This window comes from Emydura macquarii, unplaced genomic scaffold (genome assembly GCF_026122565.2).
Source record: "Emydura macquarii macquarii isolate MOO-44397 ecotype Brisbane River unplaced genomic scaffold, CSIRO-AGI_Emac_v2 contig_2846, whole genome shotgun sequence".
In the NCBI taxonomy this organism is placed as follows: domain Eukaryota; kingdom Metazoa; phylum Chordata; order Testudines; family Chelidae; genus Emydura; species Emydura macquarii.
Genome location: NW_027132983.1, coordinates 3,315,969 through 3,342,076, shown reverse-complemented (window position 1 = coordinate 3,342,076; position 26,108 = coordinate 3,315,969). Strand labels below are relative to the sequence as shown.

At 42.2% G+C, this 26,108-nt stretch overlaps 1 protein-coding gene across 6 annotated transcripts in view; it reads left to right on the top strand.

The window, feature by feature from the left end:
* Nucleotides 1–25,150, top strand: part of PFKFB4 (6-phosphofructo-2-kinase/fructose-2,6-biphosphatase 4) — a 93,812-nt gene extending 68,662 nt beyond the window's left edge. For 3 of the 6 annotated variants that reach the window (XM_067568129.1, XM_067568132.1, XM_067568131.1), the window contains 5 exons: nt 1,144–1,248; nt 3,837–3,966; nt 4,392–4,454; nt 6,655–6,719; nt 16,570–17,197. In XM_067568129.1, the coding sequence (XP_067424230.1) occupies nt 1,144–1,248; nt 3,837–3,966; nt 4,392–4,454; nt 6,655–6,719; nt 16,570–16,629 (423 nt within the window). In that variant the 3' untranslated portion in view covers nt 16,630–17,197. Of the gene's footprint in view, nt 1–1,143; nt 1,249–3,836; nt 3,967–4,391; nt 4,455–6,654; nt 6,720–14,235; nt 14,440–16,569; nt 17,198–22,631 lie in introns of those variants that run through there. The other 3 variants (XM_067568126.1, XM_067568127.1, XM_067568128.1) reach the window with 3 other exon arrangements.
* The last annotated feature ends 958 nt before the right edge of the window (nt 25,151–26,108 follow it).

Sequence of the window (26,108 nt, the reverse complement as noted above, 5' to 3'; positions counted from 1 at the left end):
TGTTTGGATTAGAAGATAATTGGTGTTACTGTTCTGGAGATCAGAAGGCTTATGGTCCTTCAACATCAACAGTGATAAAAGTTGTAGTAAAAGGAGCCCTAATGAATTTAGACTTGGACTGTCTTCCTCATTTAAACCATATCCAACTAAAGGGTCACACATTTTGTTTCTTCTGTAGGCTGAGCTGATTGCACACAGCACGGGCACCTTGCATTCCTCCTTTTCCCACCTTACAAGTTAGGGGCTCTGTAGTGTTCTTCTCTCCTCTCTCCCAACCCCCTTTCCCTCCTCACCATTTTAAGTCTCCCTCCCTCCCCCTCCCCCCACTTTCTGGGAGATAAGTCATTTTAAACTATTGGGACCATGAGCAGAGTTGAGATGGGATGGGGGAGAGTATTGTTAGGTTGGAAGTTGTTAATGGCTGCTATCGACCAGTTCTTTGATATGTAGACAATTGCAGACTTGGTGAAAGCTGGTAGCTCTTCCTGTTCCTCCATTTCACCCTTCTGGCTTTCTGATATTTCACAAAGTCATTAGCATTCTGCCCATTGATATTTAGAATGTTCCCTGAAATTTTGGAATAGATTGTATTCAAAGGTTATCCCATTACAGGCAAACAGAGAAATGCCATTAAGTTGAGTTTTGGCCCTGACCAATTAAAGGAACACTCATTATAATTCTAGGTTCAAAATTTCAGTAGTGTTAGGAGAGCGAGAAAATTAGTTAATATTTGCCCTACAAAGGTAAACAAGTGAGAAGTGCCACTTACACATTTTGAAGCTTCTTTGGAGACCGCATGTAGCATCCTTGAAGCTAATAGCTTTCCCCATTGTCTGTCAAGTGTGTGTTGGGATGTTCTTATCTGGGAGTTATTGTCATCATCCTATTGACAGCCTGCATTCGATAAAAGCAGTATATGTGGGTAATAAATATTCCGCTGTCTCAGAATGTCTCTGACATTGATACTGTTTATGTCAATGATTAGGCCATCCATAGGATTAATAAAATAATTGCACAGAAACTCCTAATCTGCCCTAGTGGGGACTGGAGATAAAGATCTACTGTTGTACTCCCGGGCTTGATGGCTCTCATGCATATGGTGTGCTACGGGACTCTCCTTCCTTTTGGTTTTGTTAATCTTAGGGAGTCTGTGAAGAAATGACATATGAAGAAATTCAGGAAAACTACCCTCTTGAATTTGCCTTGAGAGACCAAGACAAGTACAGATACAGATACCCGAAGGGGGAGGTATGCTGCTGCTTTCTTTCTTTTTTTTTTTTTTTTTTTTAAATTAAGGGGGCATCATATTTTCTTAAGATGCTGGTTAGGGTGGGAACTAATAGTAATTACCTTGAAGAAAATTGGGTTGTTTTCCTTGCCAGGTTGAAGGACTGTGGGAGCTTGTGAATCTTACTTAGCCAAAATATTTTAGCCAAATACACCGTTTGTGTGGGTTTATGGGGTTTTTTATTTTAAAATAAAATTCATATTCAGAAATACACCTTGAAGGATTTTCTTATGTTTACCATGATTTTTAAATTGATAGTCTGGTTGTTTCACAAGGAAACTGAGCAGGTTTTCTTATTGTTAGACATACAAATATGTGCTATCAAGAGTGCTGTTCATAATAATCATCTTTGTGTATGATTAGTATCACAAATAACAAACATTTTAGTTCAGTATTGTGTAAAGCTGTAGACCCATTGGCCTCCTTTGTAATCTAACAAAAACCTTGCACTTCAGTAACAAAAATGAACCTGCTAGCAGCTTTATAAGGAGACTAATATCAAGTCATTAAACTGAAGCAATTAATGGATAGTCACATGGTCTAACTTTGTATGCTAAGGGATTAGGATTCAGGGCAGCAGTGAATTGAGCTAATTGGAACACCTGTTCTGATGTTTGTGAAAAGTGCTGTGAACTTTACTGGTACCTAAATAAAGCTTTGATGCTCTCTTCCATCAGTAGTCTTGAGTGATTGTCATGCCCAGAATAGGTTTGTGATAAAGTGTTTTCGTCTAGATGTGACTAATCCATTTAGTAATTACATAGTCACTAAACTGAAAAGTTTTTAATCTTCTCAAACAAGGACTGATGGTTTTTTACGTCAGTGTTTCCTCTGAAAGATTAACAAACATTTCAAACTGTCTCATTGCTCTTAGTGATGAGTCCATTTTGTTAATTTCTTAGAAGAAATTTATTTTTTGGTGATAACAGCAAAGATGAGTCATTCATTATTATCAGGTTGCCATATAGTCAGTGTTTCTGTTGCCAAAACCAAAATAAATAAAATTCTGAACAGTTCATGCCATTTATATTTTAGCTTTAACATACATGCAAGAACTATTAAATGTATTTATGTGTCTGAGTAAATTTGTTGCTTGTGAAAGCAACAGGGTACAGAGTGGGCAGTGGCAGTGAAAGTTTCCTTACAGAGTTTTGTCACTGTGCTTATAACAGTCTTCTGGAGAAGACAGTCTTTTAAAGGTGACAGGGTAGCCTCTGTGGAAAATATGTACAGAGTTTGATAGAGAATGTTGTCTTTTCTATAGAGTGTTCAGACCAACATGCATGATTAGGGATGTCACTCTCTTTTACATTAATTTCTACAGAACTCCAAGTAATCTAAAACCCTATTCAACTTGATGCAACTCTTCTTAAAGAGAGTTGAGTCTCCTTTGCCATACAGTACCCAGGCTTTTTGGTTGTCTCAGTAGAAAGGGAGTTATTTTAATAATAAAGGAAATTTACTATTTTTATTATTGTTTATATTATTATTTATTTTTGTGTGCAATATGGATAGCAGATCAACAAATTAACATCCGATTAAAGGTTATATGTTTGTTTTTGTTTAAGCAATAACTTAAGCACAGGGGCAACAGGGGCACTTATGTATCAGTCAGTCTCTAAACATTACAAAAAAAGAGGCCAGTATAGAGCAGCTACCTAAATGTTATCACCCCCATGATCTTCTTGCAGAAGTTAAATAATTGTGGTTAAGATGACCCAAACAGGAAGAGTTTAACTGAGTTAACTGACAAAAAGATGAGACAGTGCTTAGGGTTTTTATTTTTTATGTTTAGTTTAATTGAGCAGGCATAATCCAGAAACATAATCCAGAAAGTAACAAAGAAACAAAACCACCCTTTGACTTTTATTCAGTCTTCCTTAGTGTGTACTTAAGTCAATCTTTCTGTTCAAGACAGCATTTACCACTTTAAACAGATGCTTAAGTTGCATTGACTTCTAGTTGACATACTTAAAAGCTGTCCTGAAGAGAGATGCTTTTCTGAATTGGAATAGAAAATTTTAAGATGGAAGAGAACCTAGAAACCAAGTTAATAATGAAAGGTTTGATATTTTCCCATTGGAAGGATCAGGCCATAAATTATCAGCACAGGATAGTGCATGAATGGGAAACTGAATTTAAAAAAAAAAGAACAGAAAGTATGAGTAAAAGTCCATCAGAGTATAGAAGATCATGCAAATAGAGGGAATGTTAAACTAATGTTAATGGTATAATTCTATATTTGAGAGTATTGGGAGATGATTTGACTCTAGAGATAATGGTTAATGATTAAGCCGCTTCTTCTACACAGTAAAAATTGATAAACAACCCCTCCTTCCCCCCCAGAATGCACTATATAGATGTGGGTCTTTTGTTTCTTGATCTTACTCACTAAAATATAGAACTGGTGTCCTAACCCTTCTTTCTGGTCAATATGATGTCTTAATATAATGTTTATAAGACAAGTAGCATTAGTGTTTCCTCCGACTTTACAGTAATTCCTGTCTAAGGAAGCCTCTGACTGCTCAATATGCTGTTGTTTTTCCAGTCATATGAAGATCTTGTTCAGAGACTGGAGCCAGTAATTATGGAGCTGGAAAGGCAGGAAAATGTCCTTGTTATATGTCACCAAGCAGTTATGCGTTGTCTGCTTGCTTACTTTCTGGACAAGACTGCAGGTACATGCCCTTAATCAGTATTGATGTTTTGATACAATGGGTCCACCTGAACCTTGCAAATTATCATGGCAACTTATGCAGCTCAGGCACAAAAGCTCACCCTTTCCATGATGGAGACATTAATATGATAGCAAATTCTAACAATAATTCACTTGCATGTCAAAAGTTACTTCCCCTGGGTGAATGGGCTAGGAGAATTTTTTTCATGGCTGACCTACCTGTTTTTCTGCATGCCTGGTGTGTGATTTATATGCAACAATTCCAGTCTTGAATACACACGTTTTTCTGCCCAACCAAAAAAACAGGTCTCAGTATCACCTAGAAAGTAAAGTTTTTTTAATAGTTTTAATATAACAAACATGACAGCTAAGTCAATTTTCTTGTCCTGAGTGTTTTATATGTATTTTTGTTTTTCAATTTTTCAGAACAACTGCCTTATCTCAAGTGCCCACTCCATACTGTCTTAAAGCTAACCCCAGTGGCTTACGGTAAGTTTAAAAAAAATTTTTTTTTGTAAACATACTATTATTAAATTCCACCTTTGATTTTATTTTTTAAAGTAAAGATACATAAACTGAAATCCTTTCCAGTATACTTTTAGGAAGAAGCCCTTATTTAATTTTCTTTCCCAATATTAGTGAAATTATTTAGTCAAAACACTTTTTCATGCAACATCTTTACAAATTTCCTTTTATTGTAAAAATAAATAGTTAAATCTATGTAAATACTGAGGGCCAAATTCTGCCCTTATATATGCATACAACTCTCTTTCAAATTAATGGGAATGTGCATATATGTATTTGTTGGTTTTGATTACACCAGAAAAGGGTATAATAATGGAGATATGAAAACATCAATTATTGTGTGTGAAGATGGACACATTCCCTTGTATATTCATTTATTTAGTCCAGATGATATTTCACCAACTCCACCAGCAAACATACTTTGACTGTGTGTGTACAGTGCCAGATTACTGGGGCTCCAATTCTGGTTGGGTCCTCTGAGCACTGATGTAATACCACTGCTAATTAAAAATAACCAACTTCTGAAGGTTGCACATAAAATGGGAGTTTGGTCATTGTCAAACTTTTACCCCCAAAGATTTTTCTGGTTGTTTTTTCTGAGGCATTTATTAGTGGCCACACCTTTTAAAAAAAATAAATTTTTTCTTCCCAGCATTTTTCCCTTCTTTCTGTAAAACACTTCATTAACAGTTATTACAATTAAATTGTTTTTCAGTAAATCTAAACTTAGATTTACCAGAAGTCTGTAGAATATGAGAAATAAAATGCAATAAATACTAATTATAGTAGCTTTTCCAGACATAGTTCATAAACTCATTACTACTTAGATTCTGAAGTGCATCTGAACCCTAATTCAGCATGTTTTATTTTAAGGTGCTTCATTACATTGTCCTTAGGATAATGGTTTAATTGTACACTGTGATGGCTAATCATTGTTCAGAAGGTTAATTGTAGATGACGAGAAATTTCTCATGATTTATCTGGGAATGAGCTGCCAGAAAAATCATTTGACAATTTAGGTACACCATGGAATACAATTGGAAAAGGCTAAACAACAGGGTACCAGTTTAAACAAAAACAAATCCATATTGACTTCTATTCAGATCTAAGTAAGATTAAAGAAAATCAGGGGAATTCAGATCTGAAAAAAAGAAATTTTTATAGACTTCATAGCAATGAACTCCTAAAATATTCTTGCTTTTTAAATGAGATAAGAGAACTCTTCACTTTAGTGACACCTGGTGCCCCAAATAATTTATAACAAGTTGCAAGACAGATGTGCTGGAGGTTCTGATATATGAAAGTATGTAACAGAGAAGGAAGACATCTTCATATTTTAGAAAATTTGATTGTACAAGTTACGAGTCCCAAACTATTCTAGTGTTTCTTTAAAAATTGCACTGAACTGTTATGTGGCTTTGGGTACTTTGTAGTCTGTATTTGAACATTGGAGCCCGAGTGTTATAAACAGTATTTTAAGATACCAGATATGAAAACAGACGTAATAGAGACTCCATCTAGCGCCTATTGACTAAATTAGGAGGAGGGATATGCCTATGAGGAGGGATTTTTGTATTTGAGTGAGTGGTAGGTGCAGTATAACCTGCTTTTAGTAATTTCACCAACTGAACACATGAAATTTGACAAAGTTGACATTGTCCTCAAGAAGTTTGTCTTCAGAAGTTAAAATATACATGCTTTCAGTCACATTCACCGTTGTTAAAAATTTGAAGTCAGTATTTATCTTCTGCATTACAATATGATGCTAAGACTAAGATGTCTAAAAATATCCCACAAAACAGAACTGGATGTGAAGTTTCATGATTGTGTGTATGTTCAATAAAACCCCAAAATGATGCTAGGCAAAGTAAATTATTTCGTTCCCCTGTCTTGTTAAAGTAGTAATAAGAATGTGAGATTGAATATGGTGAGAACTGGATTCATCACCCAACTGGGATAAATATTGATCCCACTGGTGTTGGTTCATTGTAAGGCCAATGACAGTCAGAACTTAGCCAAGGAATTGTGAAAGCCAAGAAGTAGAGGGAAGGAAAAGGAATAATCTTTTTTAATGCTAGATCACATATTTACTGTAACTTTTTAAATAAAGCAATACCATTTTAGAAATATTATGAATACTTATTGGGTTAATTTCTGTCAACAGGTTGTAAGGTGGAATCTATATTCCTGAATGTTGAAGCTGTAAACACGCACAGAGATAAACCAGAGGTAGGACCAAGTATTTAATACAAATAGCTTAATGGATTGCATTTTCTGAGGTGATTTTTTTATGTTGATGTTTGTTACCCACATTTAGGAATGATTTGCTACAACTGCCGAGCATATTTAACTTTATACACCAACTTTGTGTAACCAGTAGATATTGTTTGCTAGATAAGTTTCTGAAGAGAAATTTGACATCAGTCATATTTTCAAACATTGAATGGTTTTAGAAAGATAAACTTTGTCTCTTTCATTCAGAAAGATCAGCCGTGAGTACATTGTGCTGCTAAGTAAACACCTTACATTTTTATGTTAGAAAACATAAATGCCAATGACTTAGTAATGATCAAAGCAATGAATAAGCTATTCATTCTGTTATGAAATAGTTTATTATATCTCTGTTTCACTTTACAAGTACATGATAATGCATTTTAAACATTGGAGGAAAGTTTTGGTTGAGCCCTTTTTCCATTGTGGAATTGTCTTCGTCCCCCATGCATTTCCAAAATGTGCAAGAGCTGTTGTCAGTAGGGATTAATGAAGTCTTACTTACTTTAGGCTGACGGCAATTGTAGGGGCTTTGTCTGTACTGAGAATTTTTAGCAATGGTAGGAACACTAAGATGTTTTTATATCTGTCATCTTGACCACCTCAAAGCAAGCCCAGCCAACTCGGACTTTGTCTTTTCACTCCAGAAAATAGGTGTGTGTTTACACTGAGATAGCTAACTCGAGATATCTTAGTCTGGATGTATCTAGTTAAGGTCAACCTGTATACACCCCACCTAGGTAACCTAGTGGCTTGGGAAAACGAAAATAAGTGTGTGTAATGCGTAAGCCGTGCTAGGAAAGCAGGCTTGTGGCAGCTTATTGCGTTCTTGCTGTATCAAAGTATGAGATGCTGTGTGGTGCTATAGCATCTGTATTGACATGAGTTTGAGTTGACTGTATTACTCCCAAAAGACTCTGCCATTGATGCATTATAAAAGCTTACCAAGACTTGGTAAGTGTGCTTATGCTACTAGCTTTTGTGTCTAATACTTAAGTCTCCTTTGAAGTAAATTGATATGGGCAGAGTTGAAGCAAATCCATTAATGCAATAGAGTCCATTTATATTATAGTAAGAACTTTGGATTTGTGTTGATGATCAGGGCTGTGTGTGTGTGTGTAATATGATTTATATGTTTGAATAAATGTGGCATTCTACTTTGAGTGATTGCTCATGTCCATTCCAATATAGGTGAGTGCACGCCACCGTGCACAGATTCCCAGAACTTTTTTCCCCTTAGTGGACCCCATAGGGTCGGCTCAGGCGCCCCCTGGAGTACCGCGCTCATGCCGTGGTATGTGAGACACCGCCGACCCTATGGCCCCTCAGTTCCTTCTTTCCGCCCGTGACGGTTGCTGGAACGTGTCTTGCTTCTTGCAAGTACTTTTCCCTGTTACAGCTTTGTTGTGTATAGTTAGTTAAGTGTTTTGTAGAGTAAGTGTTAAGTAGTTAAGTAGAATAGTTTAGGTTTTAATAGGAGCCCTTAGGGGGGCCGGGCCATGCCCGCCTCACCGGGCTTTAAGGCTTGCGCCACTTGCGGCAAGGCTTTCCCAGTCAGTGACCCTCATGATCGCTGCCTCAAGTGCCTGGGAGAGCAGCATCGGAGGGAAAAGTGTCAAATTTGCAACGCCTTCAAGCCCAGGACTCAAAAAGAGAGGGACATGAGACTGAAGGCTATCCTGATGGAAGCGGCGCTCTGACCAGCTTCACAGCTGCCGCGTTCCATCTCGGCACTGAGCGTCTCCTCAGTGCAGAGCGCTCCCCTGGCACTGGAATCGACTCGACGCAGACCATCCTGGTGCCGAAAAAGAAGAGGTGTCAACACACGGAGCACTCACACTCCCCTGCACCGTCTGCGCAGGCAGGGTCGAGTGCGGAGCTGCATCAGCCACAGCCTGTAGAGCATGCTCCGGTGCCTGCATCTCCAAGCAGGGAGCCTCCCCCGTCTCCTGGGGGTGGGGAAGCGCCCCTGCAGGTGCCGTCGATGCCCGAGGCTTGCCAGGCAGCACGAGCCTTGATGGCCATGCCCATGCCTCTTGCCCCTTCTTCCCCACCAAGGGAGAGAGGGCTGGTGTCCTGGGGTAAACCCATGCTGGGTTGCCCCTGGAGGCTGGTTCAGACCCCCGACGGGAAGAGTCTCCTGCCAGATGGTCGCCGAAGGTGGAGCATGGAAGCTTCCCTCACAGCTCCAAGTCTGACTCGTCGAGCGTATCCTTCCCGCGGCACTGAGGACGGCACCAGAGGCAACGCATTCAAGGCGGCTCTGCTCTAAGACCACCCCGTGAAGCGGAAACAGCTCCCGCTCCCAGACCCCGACACCGAGCCCTTCGCGGCACCGGACCCAATCTCCGGCACAGAGCCCGGCACTGAAGGACTTCGCCACCTCAGCGTGTCACAGTTCCCAGTCTTCAGAGTCAGGCTTGGCACCGCGAGGCTACAGACGGCACTGCTCACGGTCCCCCAAGGGCAAGCGGCACTGCAAGTCGTTGGTGCTGAGGTGATGGACGTCGTCCTCGAGTTCATCGGAGCGTGCTTCCTCCCATCGGCCCTGTTTGCGGCAGCACCGACGTTCGTCTGCCTCTTCCTTGTCGTCAAGGGGCTGGTTCCCGGCGAGGAGCAGCAAGAGCCAGAGATGGGCTCATCGGCACCACTCCCCTGGCTTGGGGTGCTGGAAGGGCAAGGACACCCGACGCCACCAGGACCCACAGCAGCTGGTGCCAGCACCGGGTTGGCCTCAGGGTCCCTGGCAATGACCTTATTGGGGCCCAAGGGGGATTCATATGGGACAGGGCACAGTATCGGTCCCATCTTCAGCAGCACAGTCGGGCCCCCCCGTGCTACACAAAGAGCGCAAGGGCCATTCCTTATACGAGGAATTGGACCCAGAGGAGGGACCCTCCATGGGGCCCCGTCAATAAAGGGGCAAGCACCCACAGTCTTCCTCCTCCTCCCCTGATGAGGCGGCTTCCAGGGACCACAGGGCGCCGCTGACAGACTTCAGGGCGTACCAAGAGATCCTGAAAAGGGTGGCCGCAAACCTCAATTTGGAGGTCAGGGAGCCATCAGAGGAGGAGGATCCCCTCTTTGGTGTCTTAGGGTCAGAGGGTCCATCAAGGGTGGCCCTGCCCGTGCACGACGGGGTCCTTAAGCTCGCTAAGGCCCTGTGGCAAATCCCTGCCTCAGTTGTCCCCATGTCCAAGGGTGCTGAAAAGAAGTACTATGTCCCCGCAGAGGGGTTTAAGTTCCTTTTTACCCACCTGGCCCCAGAAAACCTGGTGGTGGATGCGGCCAATCAAAGGGACAGGCAGGGGTACCAAGGCACCACTCCCAAAAACAAAGAAAACAAAAAAATGGATTTGTTTAGGAGGAAAGTATACTGCACTGGGGCCTTGCAGTTTCGCATAGCCAACCACCAGTCCCTATTAGGGCACTATAATTTCAACCTCTGGGACTCGATGAGGCGGTTCGCGGAGAGGTTGCCCCAGGACCAGGCAGCGGTCCTTGAGGAGGGGATCACGGTGGCGGGGACAGCGCTACAAACCGCCAGTGACGTTACAGACACAGCAAGCAGGGCCATGGCCTCTGCCATTGCTATGAGACGGTGTTTATGGCTGCAGTCATCGGGACTGTCACAAGAGGTGCAGCAATCGATACAGGACCTCCCCTTTGATGGGTCGGGCCTGTTTTTGGACAAGACCAATGAGAAACTACACGCCCTTAAGGACTCACAAGCCACACTGCGGTCCTTGGGTCTCTACACACCCCAGACCTCGAGGCATCAGTCTCGGCCACAGCCACAACATCAGCCTAGGCTTCCGCCTAGGCCCTTTCAGCCCAGTCAGGGCAGAGAAAGGAATAGGGGGTTCGGGCGGCGTAATCGGCCTAGCTCGTCCTCAGCCTCCCAGCAAGGGCCCCCCAATGGGCCAGGTAACAGAAAACAATTTTGATGGTGCGCCCGAGGGTGGCACTCATACCTTTCTCCCCGATCTGTGCTGTCCATTTCTCGACAGGCTAAACCCTTCTACGCAGAATGGGAAAACATAACATCAGACCATTGGGTCCTTGGAATAGTTCTCCGAGGATACGCCCTTCAGTTTAGTCTTCCCTCCAAACAACCCCCCACCCCGTCCCTCTTCAGGGACCCCTCTCACGAGCAACTCCTCTTACGGGAGGTGAACACCATCCTCGATCTGGGGGCGGTGGCAGCGGTCCCCCCGCATGAAATAGGGAGAGGATTCTATTCCAGATACTTCCTCATCCCTAAGGCAAAAGGGGGCCTGAGGCCCATATTAGACGTACGCCGACTAAACAAATTTATCAAGCGGCTCAGGTTCCACATGGTCTCCCTATCCTCCATTACCCCTGCTCTGGATCCAGGAGATTGGTATGCCGCCCTCAATTTGAAGGATGCATATTTCCATGTTTCTATCCTTCCCAGCCATAGGCGCTTCCTTCGGTTTATGGTAGCTGGGTCCCACTACTAGTTTACGGCCCTGCCCTTTGGCCTCTCGTCTGACCCCAGGGTATTCACCAAGTGTATGGCGGTAGTGGTGGCCCACTTGAGGCGCAGAGGGGTGCAGATTTTCCCTTACCTGGACGACTGGCCAATCCGGGGCAGGTCCAGGGCCCATGTACAGGACAGTGTGTCCCTCACCTGTGCCACATGCAACAAGTTGGGGCTGCTCATAAACAAGCAGAAGTCGACCCTAACCCCGGTGCAGCGCATAGAGTTTATTGGGGCCACCCTGGATGCTTCCCAGGCCAGAACCTTCCTGTCACACCCTCAGTTCAAGACTATGGCCGTGATTATTGTCCAGCTGCACCGGTGTCCCACAACGACAGCCAGGCACTGCCTTCAGCTGTTAGGGCACATGGCAGCCTGCACATATGTGGTGAGGCTGGCTCGCCTCAAAGTCAGGCTGCTCTAGGCACAGTTGGCCTCAGCGTATGCACCGAGCAGACACCCCTTGAACAGGGTGGTCACAGTTCCCCTGTGGGTTCTGGCCTCACTGAACTGGTGGAGGACCCCCAGGGTGGTGTTGAGGGGTGTCCCCTTTAGGGATCTGGCCCCGTCGGTCACCCTGATCTCTGACACCTCAGACGTGGGGTGGGGAGCCCACATTAGTGCCGACCTGGGCACCCAAGGGCTGTGGTCGGAGGAGGAGAAACACCTCCATATCAATGTGAAAGAACTCAGGGCCATCAGGCTGGCCTGCAAGGTGTTCCTCAGGTTCCTGAAGGGCAGGGTGGTGCAGGTACTGACAGACAATACTGCAGCCATGTTTTACACCAACAGGCAGGGGGGAGCATGCTCCTCGGCCCTCTGCCAGGAGGCCATTGAATTGTGGGACTTCACAGTGAGGCATGACTTTCACTTGTCTGCCTCTCACCTCCCAGGGGTCAGGAACAACGAGGCGGATGGCCTTAGCAGGTCGTTTCTACCCTGCCATGACTGGTCATTGCACTCAGAGGTAGTAACTTCCATTTTCCATGAGTGGGGTGTCCCCCAACTGGACTTTTTCATGTCGTCCTGGAACAAGAAGTGCCTGAGGTTTTGCTCGCTCCCGGGTCACGAGCCAGGCTACATATCCGACGTGTTCCTCATCAAGTGAAAGGGGACCCTCATGTATGTGTTCCCCCCATTCCGCTCCTGCCCAAGGTCCTCTTCAAAATCAAGAGGGACAGAGTGGACGTGATACTCATTGCCCGGCCTGGCCGAGACAGCACTGGTACAGTATCCTGCTGGACCTGTCGATCGCCCCACCAATGGAGCTCCGGAGACGACATGACCTGCTCTCCCAGGACCAGGGTCGCCTGCTCCACCCAGACCTAGACTCCCTGCACCTCATGGCCTGGAGGCTCTGTGGCTGACGGAGGGGGAGGGAGCCTGCTCTGCGCAGGTCCAACAAGTTCTGCTGGGCAGCAGAAAACCTTCAACACAGTTCGTGTACCAGGCCAAGTGGAGAAGGTTTACCTGCTGGGCGGAGTCCTGGGGCATCCGGCCGAGCCTTTTGCTCATCCAGGCGATCCTGGAGTACCTGCTTCAGCTAAAACTCCAGGGTTTGGCGCTAGCCTCCCTGAAGGTCCACCTGGCAGCTATTTCGGCTTTCCATCAGCTGCTAGAGGGGAGATCCCTGTTCTCCCCCCCATGTCAGTCAGGTTCCTCAAGGGGGTGGAGAGGCTTTACCCGCAGGTCCGTGACTCGGTGCCTCCCTGGGATCTTAACCTGGTCCTCTCCAGACTAACGGGGGCCCCCTTGGAGCCCATGGCCACATGCCTGCTGCTCGTCCTATCTTGGAAGGTAACCTTCCTGGTTGTCATTACCTCGGCTAGGAGGGTTTCCGAGATTATAGCTTTGACCTCAAAGCCCCCCTACACCGTGTTTTATAAGGATAAGGTGTGGTTGAGACCTCATCCAGCCTTCCTGCCCAAGGTGGTCTCCCAGTTTCATTATAACCAAGACATCTTCCTCCCCGTGTTTTTCCCCAAACCACGGTTCGGAGGAGGAGCAGAGATGGCACTCCCTGGATGTCAGATGAGCCCTGGCCTTCTACATTGACAGGACGAGACCCTTCCGGAAAACAACGCAGCTCTTCATCGCCGTGGCGGACCAGATGAAAGGATCACCTGTCTCCACCCAGCACATCTCCGCATGGATCACCTCCTGCATCAAGTGCTGCTACGAGCTGGCGAATGTACCACTTCCAGGTGTCATCACAGCGCACTCAACCAGAGCTCAGGCCTTGTCTGCGGCCTTCCTGGAGAGGGTGCCCCTGCAGGACATCTGCAAAGCTGCCATCTGGTCATCAGTGCACACCTTAACGTCCCACTACACCATCGTGCAGCAGGAGAGAGAGGATGTGGGATTCGGCAGAGCCGTGCTGAGGGCAGCTCACCGGTAACTCCTACCACCTCCAAGGTATTGCTTTTTAGTCATCTATATTGGAATGGACATGAGCAATCACTTGAAGTAGAAAACAGGGTTACTTACCAGTAACTGTTGTTCTTCGAGATGTGTTGCTTATATCCATTCCACGCCCACCCTCCGTCCCCACTGTCTGAGTTGGCAGAAAGAAGGGACTGCGGGGCCGTAGGGTCGGCGGTGCCTCATATACCACGACATGATCACTGTACTGCAGGGGGCGCCTGAGCCGACCCTATGGGGTCTGCTAAGGGGAGAAAAGTTCCGGGAACCCGTGCACTAACCCATATTGGAATGGATTTGAGCAACACATCTCGAAGAACAACAGTTACTGGTAAGTAACCCTGGTTTTTTGTGACTAATCAGTTTATTGCATAAGGTTTCTACCAGGCTTTGCAAGAAGTTTTATCATCTTAGTGGCTTAGTTACACTGAGTTGACAAAACATTGCCTTTAATAATGATTATAGTCAAGCACTTTAATTATGTATGTTTTTTAATAGGTGTATGCTTCACCACTTTCGTTTCTTTTTCTGTTTTTTACATTTTGCCAGATTTTTAATCTATTCCTCTTGATTCTGCTTTCATGTTAAGGCGAAATCCGTTTAACGGGAACAGTGTAGATAATGGGATGCCTTCTGGATGAACACTTCACCTCACCCATCAGATGGAATATTAAACAATTCTAATGAATTGAACATGTTCATTACCACTAAAATGATACCCCTATGTGCCTCTTTGTGAATATCCCTATTTTCTAGCAATGACTTTTTTCCAGTGATGATCCAAATGATAGTCTCCTGCAGTTCAGATGAAGGAGCTGCTGATTAACTCCAGTTTGCCACAGCGTCTTACAGCATGCCAAGTATTTCCAGGAAATTCCTGTTGGGAATATTTGTTATGATGATTGCTTATTAAAAATGTTTATTGGGAAAGAAAACCTGTTAAGTCACTGCATTAGCTCTGAATATTATAAATATGTGTAACTGAGAACCTAATGCTGCTGTTTAGCACTTTTTGACCTGAAGTGCTTTGCAAACTGTACATATTTGGTACTGCTGAAATGTGATCATGTTTGGAAAGAAGGGCAGAAGTCAGGTAACAACTGTTCAGTAGTGAAAGGAGTGGAAAAGTTTGGCGAAGGATAGCAGGGCAAACCTTTCTTTTCCAGGAAAGACCCAGTAGGATTTAATTATCCATAAAGAGTCACAGACAGGATCTCTACTTGAGATATCTTCTGAAAGATCCGCACTGAGTAAACTTCATAGTATACAGTTAAACTAACTACGCAGGATGAAAGGCTAAGTTGATTAGGTCAGGATTTGAGTGTGGTATAAAATATTTCAGCAACTTTCCTTTATGCTGTTAATGTAAATTGTAATTGCTACTGTAAAATCTAATTTTGAAATACTTTTTATTAAAACTGAACATCTACACTATTTAATTTTAAAAAGTTACCATTATGTGTAATAAAATATAAAATAAACTGCTTGTGTAAGATTATACGTGTGCCTCATAGATACAACATCCAGATATACATAAGGCATGCTATAGTCCGTAGCAGGTGTTGAAAAGGGATACTTTATCTACTCTTAAGAAAAATTCAAGACTGCTTTTTTTTTACTTTGCAAACATACATATAAAGGAGTTGAATAACTGACTTTCCTATGTTTTCTATAATAAAGATAATGTATCTGAACTTGGACTGCAGATCTGACTGTTCATGTACAGTAGCATCAGACTTTTAATTACTTTAGGCTCTATCTTGATAGGATGAAGGAGGAGTTATCTTTGTTTTTTCCTAGAATAAATCTTATGGAGCTACTTCAACAATCATTTGAGTTCTCTCTCTGATGTTTTGAACTTTATTTCAGAAAGCAAACTTAATACATTTTGTATGGTGGTAAAAATCTGTTTCCTTTGCTACATATCTTAGTCTATAAATTAGAGAGAGGATGGTTGTTGATTGCAAAAAAATCATTTTAGACTGAGTTAATTCAGTTTTTTATCCTAAAGAAAAGAGAAATTTACTCACCCTAGCACAGAATTGGGGGGTGAATAAAGAGAAAGAAACATGTAACCCAATTGCCCAAAGCCTTTTTTTTTTAATGGAAAATATATTCTTGGAGTTGAAATTGCTTTGGTTTAAAGAATGAATTGATCTTTCAAACTGAACCCGAAGGCACATAATTTGGTCTTTACTTAAAGTAGTAGATAGGGTACTAAGTTAGCAGCTAGTTTAGGTTTGTATTCTGGTGGTACTGGTGCAGCTAACATCAGGTTTATCAGCTATAACGTCTAATGCTTGCTACATGGCCAATAATACTGTGAAACTTCTGTAAAATAATGAGGCCCATCCATAGGTTGCAAACGTATTGTTTTAGTCTTGGGGGAGGGATTTTGTCATAACTGACTGCATCAGGTGTAGTTTTCATATTCTAAACCAGCTATATTACAGGTAAAGTGAAGATTGTAATATGAAAATACAGTGTATGGCGGCCCCGGTTCAGGAAAGCATTGCTATTCAGGGAAAGCACTTACACACTGAACTTCCGTTGAAATCAAGTATGTGCTCAATTACTTTCCTGGGTAGAAATGGATTTAAGCACATGCTTAAGAATTTTCCTGATTGGGGCCTATAACATCCTCCAAAAGTGAATAGCTGAAGTGTTAGCAGTAAGATTTATGTAGGATTGATAGTTATTTTATATAAGTTGTGCTGCTGTATGTACTAATATATTAAAAAGCTGTTACTTCACTGAATTTTCTGAGTGAAAAATCTTTTGTTGAAATGCAGCTGTGTACTTGCGTAGGAAGCTGATTGATATTTTACTGCTGCTTATTGCTGCATGATAAATATTCTCCTCTGTATTTTTATTATTATACAGAATGTAGACATTTCCAGACCTCCTGAGGAAGCCCTTGTAACAGTCCCTGCTCACCAGTGAACACGTGTCCAGATCAGCAATCAAATGTGTGGTGCTGTTTTCATCCTATTACTTTAAAATACATTTTTAAAAAGAAATCATTCCAATCACTTTGAAATCAATTATAAAAATAATTCCTAAATCTTTGTACAGCACATAACGTCTAAAATTGTCCAGGCATAGTGAAACTGTATTATACTAATTCACTGTGGATAAATTGTTGAACATTAATTGGCTGTTGTTTGAATACTCTTTTTTTTAGCTTTCTATAGTCCTGTGATCTTGCCGTTTTAATTTTTAAATTGACTTTTTTTTAGGTCTAGTACCCATTGGACATTAGTTGAAGTATGAAAGCTATGACACATAATATACTGTGTGTGATAAGCACAAGCTGGGCACAAGTAATACTTGTTTCCCTGACCTGGGGAGTGATTGGACTGTTAAATGTAGCAGAAAATAACATTTTCATAGTTACCAAAAAATGTAGTCCTACTGATCCATAGCACTAGTGCTGTAGATCTGCTAATTACCAAACTCATTAATGATTTGTATTTGGGGAAGGAGCTAGCAAGATGCCACTTAGTTTATTCCAGATTTCAAACTTAATTAGATTAATAGTTTAATGTGTGTAGTTTTTCTTAAAATATATTTTTGTCTTCAGCAGATGGCAGAATTCTCTGTGCACGTAGTAACAATTTTTATTTGTTTCCTCTTGTTTAGGAATTAAGATAGAAACACAGTTAAAGTTCCCTACTCATGGTCTGGCATGCAACAGCCACACTTATTCCTAGTAGTATGTTGCTCCTAGCACATATATGGATGACCTTTGAGTCTTCACAGCAGTAGTGCATACGTCTTATTAGAGCTTACCTTGGTTACAATACAAAGGGCAATGACCATTTCAGGTGAATCTGTTCCTAGATTTTAATTTACACTTAAAAAAAATAAAATAAAATAAAATAAACAGTCCGCAGATGGAGGTTGTTATGGGCAAAATTGGCACACAAACCTCCAGAAGCGTTAATAGAACATTTGCGTGAAAGATAGCACTTGTTTACTACTGTCAAGCAGTCATGCACCAAGAGAGTGCAACATGCCAGTGTCTAAAATCTTTTACACTGGCAAAAAGAGACTGTAACTCATTTGAAAGTTGAGTAGCAGCTTGATGTTGATGATGTATTTTGGTGATGGAGACTAAATTAACACAAATTAGAAGTGTCTGAGTAACATGGTCAGCTTTGTTTCCATAGCATCGAATCTCGGAAAATACTAAGGCTGTTTCCTAAGCAATTGCTTTTCATTTAAAAGAATAGCACACATCCCTTGTTGCATAAATTGTTTGTTCAATTAATAGGTCTGGTCTATTCCTCCAGTTTGTGCATTTTTACAAAAATTTGCATTTTGGTGAAATGGTTAATTATTTGCGTTTTTTTATAATTACTGTTGAGGTCGTGTACCATGTTATGAGCTCTTAAATATTATAGTGATAGACATGCATTGATAGCTAGCTGGCTCCTGCAAGTAACCTATTGTACAGATAAAATCCTAGTATAGAATTTTAAGTTTCAAGTAAGTTTCATGACACTCCACATGGCCCATCTTCTGGGCATTGACCATACCTTGTGGATTCTCTCAGTTGCTCCTTCCACAACAACCACAAGTGGGAGCTCCACACCCCCACTCTCTGATCCACCTTCCGCAAGTGGGGCACGCCACGCTGGGACCTCTTTGTGACTCCTGCCAACTGCAAGCTCCCCTTTTTCTGCTCCAGAGGTGCTCTCAGATGAGGGTCTCAGGAGGACACACTTCTCCTCCCTTGGTCACCTGATTTCTGGTACACCTTCCCACCCATGCACTAATCCTTCCACAGATCCTCCGCAAAATACGATGAGACCATGCAGTCCTCATCCTCATAATTCCTTTCTGGCCTCGCCAGTATTAGTTCACCAGCCTCCTTTATCTCGGTTAACCTGCCAATTCCTCTTCCTCCTCTCCCAAATCTCCTCATGCAGCAACACAGCTGGCTCCAGCATCCCAAACCGGAGCCGCTTCACCTCACGGCTTGGTATTTGGATGGGACTCACAAGTAGACGATTCATGCTCAACACCAGTACACGACGTCCTTTTGCGTAGCAGGCGCCCATCCACTAGAGTATGTTACCAGGTGAAGTGGAAACACTTCACGGTGTGGGCGGCTCATCACAGTCACTCCCTCAACCCAGTCTCTATCCCCAGTATCCTTGACTACCTTCTCCACCTTTGACAGTCAGACCTTGCCCACTCCTCCATCCAGGTACATCTAGCAGCACTTAGTGACTTCCTCCTGCCAGTGGATGAGTTTTCAGTCTTTTAGCCACCCGTTTCCTCCATGGTTTTCTCAACACCTTCCCGTCAGTCCAAAAACCCTCCTTTGCCCAGAATCTGAATCTCAGCCTCTCGACACTCACCAGGCTGCCCTTCGAACCCCAAGTTAGTTGCTCCCTCATCCACCTCTCCATGAAGATAATCTTCCTGGTGGCAATCACGTCCACCCAACAGGTTAGGGAACTGGTGGCTATGATGGCTGACCTCGCCCTTCATGGTTTTCCATGAGGACAAGGTGTCCTCCTGACTCCAAGTTCCTACTTAGGGTAATCTCTCCGTTTCATTTCAACCAATCAATTTACCTCAACCTTCTATCCAAAACTGCATTCCTCACAGAGAGAGTACACTCTGTACTCCCTTGATGTCCGTCGCGCGTTGCCTTCCTAGCTTCAGCACATGCCTGATTTTTGTACCTTGCACAAGCTTTTCATCGCCATTGCAGAACGTTGCGGGGGCCGTGCCCTTTCCTGTCAATGTTTCTCCAAGTGAATTTCTCATTGCATTGAGGAGTATTACTCCTTTCTCAAGTCTCTCCATCACCTAGCATCACTCTTCACTCCATACGGATGCAAGTGACCACATCCGCCCTCCTCACAGATGTTCCTTGGCAGGACATTTGTAAAGTGGCCACATGGTCCTCTATCCACACTTTCACTGCTCACTATGCCATAGCCCCATCGGCAGAAGCAAATGCGGCAATTGGCCACGCAGTCGTATAGACCAGTGGTTCTTAACCTTTCCAAACTACTGTACCCCTGAAGCCTGAGTCCCACCCCCACGGGGCTGAGGCATGTAACTTAGTTTCATGGCGCCCCTGTGGCTCCAGGCAATTGCCTTTCTTGCCACCCCCAATACCAGCTCTGCACTTGCGACCCCTCTAAAACCCCAGGTTAAGAAACACTGCTATAGACTCTTACATCTGGCAAGCCCTTGCTTCCTCCTCCATGCTGAGTACTGCTTGCTATGCCACCCATGTTTGGAATCTACATAGGGACCAGCACTCGAAGAAAAAATGAAGGTTACTTACTTTAAGTGGAGGTTCTTCAAGATATGTGGTCCTTCTCTGGATTCCAGTCCTGCCCTCCATTCCTTCTGCTACGGGCTCTGTGCCTGTTGATAAGAGGGACCTGGAAAGGTGTCAGTGTGCACCGCCTGCTTCGTAAGACCTCGGACGCACCACATGGCTGACACATGACACGGACATGGGTCGATGATCACTGCTACGAACAATTCTGGTTCTGGGGCATGGTGCGCATGCATACCCGTGTTTGGAATCCAGGTAGGGACCACACCTCTCAGAGAACCTCCAGTTACAGTAAGTAACCTTTTTTTTTTTTTTTTTACCTATTGTTTTCACAAGTAAGAGCTAGATTTCTGTCACTGAAATAAAGTAGAGGAAAAAACTGATTTCTCTGTTTTTCAATTAATTTTTGACAGCGCACTCTCTCTCTCTGTCTCTCTAAAATCAGTTTCGCCTGTGTATAAGTCAGCATGTGTCCCTTCTTACTAATATAGGTTTTTACAGATCAACTGAAATCTTTTTTTTTTTTTTTAAAGGCCAATATGAATATAAAACCACAAAAATTGATTGGCCATTGTAGTTGTTGGGCGTATTGGCATGTGTCAAAACACCTGAAACAGGTTTAAACCTGTTCTTTTGAAACTGAATTGTTTTTCAGTGACTTGATAGTGTCCCATTAAGTATAATAAAGCCATGAGCTGCTTGCAACTAATCATCCCAAAATAAATTTTCCAACTCATTCTTTTTTAAAAAATTTTATTAAATCAAGTTGTTGTCTGGTGTGGCTGTGGAGGAAGAGCTTGATAAATTTACTAAAAGTGCCAGCTTTTATTATTTAATATTTATACTGCAGTAGCTTTGCCCCCTCATTATCCCTCAGGCCAAAACAGATTCAGGAAAGAAGTTCAAATATCTTTTGAAACTATATTGGAAGGTTGGGGTTTTTTCTGTTGAAATTTGTGTGATTCATCAAAACCTGAGTGGCAGTAATAAAAGCAAATCCAGATGGAATTTACAGTAAAGGTAGTTTGTAATGTTGATGATAGGAGAGTGGTTTTGTGGTTAAAACAGAGAACTGGGAGATGGTCTGTGGCAGAGTCAGGAATAGATGCCATATCCCCTATCTGTTGATAATGTGCCTGATGCAAAGCCAACAGGAGTCTTTCCTGTGGCATCATTGGGGTCTTTGCAGCTGGGGTTTCCTTTTGTTTTTAAACAGGACTGGTACTTGAAAGAAAGGGTTCCACATTAAAGAACCCTAAACATGCTATGTAGTAAGTAAAATGTTAGAGCCCATCAAAACTTTTCTGCAACAAACTTCTTCCCCAAGTTCTGTAGACTTGCTACTTCTGAGTTAACATGTAAATGGTTTCAGAGGGAAATTCTCAGTGGTATAGACACTTCATATGCTATCCAATGTTGCAAACAGCTTTGCAGTCAGATGGTAGAAAAGGTGTTTTTAAAATCACATCTAACCAATGGCACCTGTCCCCATAATATGCCTGGTAGTTATCTGTATGCCCGAACAGTAATCGTGTTCTTGTGGGGAAGGGTGAATAGACCCTTCAGTTTTATTTACATTTTGCTTGTCCAGCAAATAACCTTGAATGTAAGTCTCCTGCCCTGTGTGCTTGGTTTTGTGAGACCAGATAAGATAGTCAATGAAAAACACTTTCACTAAAGCTATGTCTACACCGACAGTGGCAAATTCGCCGCCGTCAGATCAATTTTTCCAGTTCGATTGAGCAGCAGTGAAGACACTCAGTCTATCTGGAAGTCGATTTAATAAAACGACCTCCCCCAAAAGCATAACGCTGCATCGACAGGTACGCATTTCCTGTCGGCGCAGCACAGTGGGTCCAGCGTGCTAAACAGAAATTACGACATGGACGGGAGTTACGCAAGCTACACAGAGTAGTTTGTGTAACTCCCATCGACTGCCACTGAATTTTGCCAGCTGTGTAGACCAGGCCTATGATTGCAGAAACGACAAAAACGAATTCACTCCATTTCAGTTAATATAAGACCCCCCACTAGTTAATAAAACTTGAAATATGAACAATTACTAAGTAAGTGAACAACCCTGGGAACCTGGCCCATGTTCCTTCTCTTAGAAAAGTAGGGCCTAATGCCCAGGACTGTTTGACAGCTATTGCTAAGGCACAGTGCTACCTCATTTTCCTATGTGGTCTCCGCAAGCCTGTGTCTGAGGTTATGGTGGTACAAGGAGTGCAATTCCAGCTAAACTGATGGAGAGCGCAGTGTGTTGATGAGGAACCGTGTTTTTAAAAATAAACTCACACTCAGTGGATAGTATGAGAGTGTTTTAACATCCAGTGTAATGGATGTCCTAACTGATGTTTTTTCATTGGTGGCAAAGAAGACCTGTGATCTGGTATTCGAGAGTTGGCTTTGTAGAGAACTTAATAGCTGGCAGGAAGTTTTAATCATGCTTTCTGAACTCTATATACTGGCTGGTCCTTATGTCTCATTTTATTAATTCCTTTGAGAAAATGAGTGTCCAAGGTGCTGTGTAAGAAAAGCAAATTCTTTTGTGATGTGCCATAGACTGAGTAAAAACCTATAGCAGAGCAGGGAGAAACCTTGCTTAAATTTCTTTTCTGTCTTTGGTTTGCAGAATGTAGATGTGGATCGCTCAAGAGAGGAAGCCTTGAGGACAGTACCTAGTCATCTATAACTCCTGTGGACCATGACAACATTCCCTGCCCGTTAGAGAAGCACTAAGGAAAAAGCTCAGGTACATGAGACTGGAGAAGACATCCACGGAATTCAATCAATGTCAAATGCACACACTCCCCCTGATTGTAAGGCTTTTAGAATGTGATTCAGTGACTTTTGGGAAAACCCACGATTCTGGAGAACTCTTAATGCTGAAAGTTGAAATGTCAAAACTGGAAATATTTATGGGAAACCCAGTGAAGTTGCTTTTAATTTTTCTTCTGTGAATATGCACAGTTTTCTTCATCTGTGGATCGTGCAAGATTAATTGAAGTCAGCTCACTATCATGTTTTAACTCGACATTTACTTTTTTCAAGAATGGTTTTTCTAAGAGTTCCTCTTATTTTTACTGTGAATGACTGTCTAGAATTAGATGACTTTTTTAGTGTATATATATTTTTTGAATAAGTGAAATTCTGCATTTAATGCATTGGAGGCTCCATTTGATACAAAACCACTTTATATGGGAAACTTGCTCAGACAAAGTTTTTTTTTTTTTTGGTCCCCCATTTATGTTTGAGCGTAGCTCAGGTGTTGCAAAGCACTGTGTGGGTGTGGGTCTGGGGGTGTGGTTTTTTGAAGTGGGCATGCTTTCTAGTTTGCCAAGAAAAAATAAACCCTTTATATTAGACTGACAGTGAGAGAGGCTTTGCTATCACAGCAAGTTCCTTAATCTTCTCCATGGAAAATGGCATTTTGCACCATGGTGGGGGATGCTTTATTATATCGTTGATCATTATGGAGGGATGGCTTTTAGTATAGATAGTAGGCTTATTAATAGTCTAAATTACCTTAGAAAGAGATTATAAAGGGTAAGATGAAAGATATCCTTTGGAATATATGTACTGTCTAGGGTAAGCAACCTTTCCAGGAGTGGACAAAACTTGCACTTTCAGGGTAAAATACACCCCCATTCAGTGGGTCCTCAAAAGACTCAGTGCACCACTTAAGCTGGTAAAACTTCAGGGTAAACCCTGAATGGGCTCTTTCTAATGAAGTGAATTTCACCCTAAAAGTATACGTTTCTTTATGTGGGAGCATTAAGTAATAGAGGAGAATGTTAAAATAGGATTTTAAACCTCTTGAGCATTGTGTAAGTACAAAAACCCTTGAAGAATTAGAATTTTGTATTTTTTTTTTAGAATGTCATCTCTATATTTTGTTTTTAAAATCTTTTTAAACTTTCTCTGAAATTGCAAGTGCATTTACCTCCAGTGCTAAAAAGTGGTAGAATTTTCTATGCACGTCAAGGCCACTCACTACATTCATTGTTCCCAGCCAATATATATATTAGTGTGTACGTGTTGTTGGATGATAGAATTTAGTTGGCAATACAGTAGGTATCTCCTAATTGTTATTGAAATGAGGAAAGCTGCCCATTGGTTACTGGAGTATGTTTTTGGTGTCTATATTATTTGGTGGTTAATCAAACTCTTGCATAGATTCATTAATACATGTAATTGAATTTCATTGTAGAATATTGGTTCTGTCAAGATAGCTTTGCAGGTAAGGGCTAAATTGTTGGGGTGTTTTTTTTGTTTTGTTTTAAATGCAGGGCAGGGGCGGGACTCTAATATAATGTGCTGCTTTTGTGATTTGTTTTATTAAGTTAATCTTAGCAATATAGTCAGTATACTGGAAGTAAGCCATAGAGCTAGATTTCATTTGTGAAAACTAATGCATAAGATATCAAAAACATTTGCTTGGAACCTTAGTGTCAATAGCTTTTTGTCTCTAATCCATGCAGCCAGTAATATGAATTTAAAAGTATACTATATATTTATTTAGATGTATTAATAGTAATTGTTTAAGGTTAGAGCACAAAGCACTGCTAAGAGTAGTTCACTGACTCACAGCAAAACAAACCCTAAAGATACTTATGTTGGAGAGGGAGGAGGTAGTGGTTTCCCGTCTGATAAACTATTTGTTCATAGTTCAGAAAAACATCCCTGTCCTCTAACTTGCCCTGTTTCCTCTGGATCTGGGGCATAAAACCTACACTAAGGACTATTTATGTTTAATGATGGTAAATTGAGGAAGCCTAGCTTTTATCCATAGTTATCCAAAGCAAATTCCCAAATATTATTTTCTTAATATGCTTCAAAAAATAGAGGTTTACCAAGGCAGAGTTTGGACTATTGTAGTTTTGAGCTTGATCCTGGCAAAGGAAGCATGGTTATAAAAGGGAAATATTTCCCTACATGAGTTTTCAATCTCAGAACTTTCAGAGGTGCTGCAAAATTCTATATGGCTGAATGTTTTATGTATAGTAGATATTTTTATAGACTGCTTTTAAATATACTGTGACCAGAGCAGTTTCTCATTTACGGGATGGATGCATAGTAAAAATCATTGTATGCGAGTGTAAATAAATTGTATGTCAGTACTTGAAAATAAAAAAGGAGAATCTGAAGCTATCAATTCTATTTTAATTTACAAATAATTTCATTGACTGCATATGACCTTCCTAGTTAGTAAAAGACAAAAAGACTAAGGCTATGTTTACACTGACGGCGGCAAAATCGCTGCTGCCAGATCGATCTTTCAGGATCGATTGAGCGGTCAATGAGACCCTCTCAATTGATCAGGAAGTTGACTGAGTAAGTATACCCCCTCAAGTAGGGTAGCGCTGAGTCAATGGGAACGCTGTTCCCATCAGCTCAGCGCAGTGTGAACAGCGCATAGAAGGGAAGCTGTGAGCAGTCAATGTCAGTTACACAAACTACTCTGCGTAGTTTACGTAACTCCCGTCAACTGCTGCCGAATCGCGCGGTCAGTGTGAACCAGCCCTAAGAATGTAAAATTAAGCAAATGATCACCCCATCTCCCTCATAAAAATTGAGTGTGCTGGAAATATATTGCAAGAATTACTCATTACTATCTAAAAGCTATAGACATATTCCAGTCTATTTCAGAAAAGTGAGTCATCATCATTCAGAGGGGTGTTAACTACTAAGTATGGCCTACTATGTTTATTTTATGTTGTAGTTCTTGGATGGGATTAAACTAGCCTTTTTTACATGGCTGGCCTTCATCTTAATCTTTTAGGCAAAAATCTCATGTGACCTTTGATTCAAGTAATAATTATCTAATGTTAAACTCAAGATATTTGTGTTTCTTTCCTTGTCCCCTTGGAACAGCTATGCTACAGTAACATGTAGAGTTGTGTAAAAATCTCCTCAGGTCAACACACTATGAATTTCTCCACCATGGAAGGCTTTGAAATACATTTTGTGACCGTACCTCAGATGGGGAGAGGTGTGAGAGTAAAGATGTTAAGTTAGGTTAAGTTCACTTCATTTTCATCTAGTGCAGCAAGAGGTGAGGGGTAAACTGATTATATTCCTTACTGTGTGTGAGAGAAGCTGAGATTCG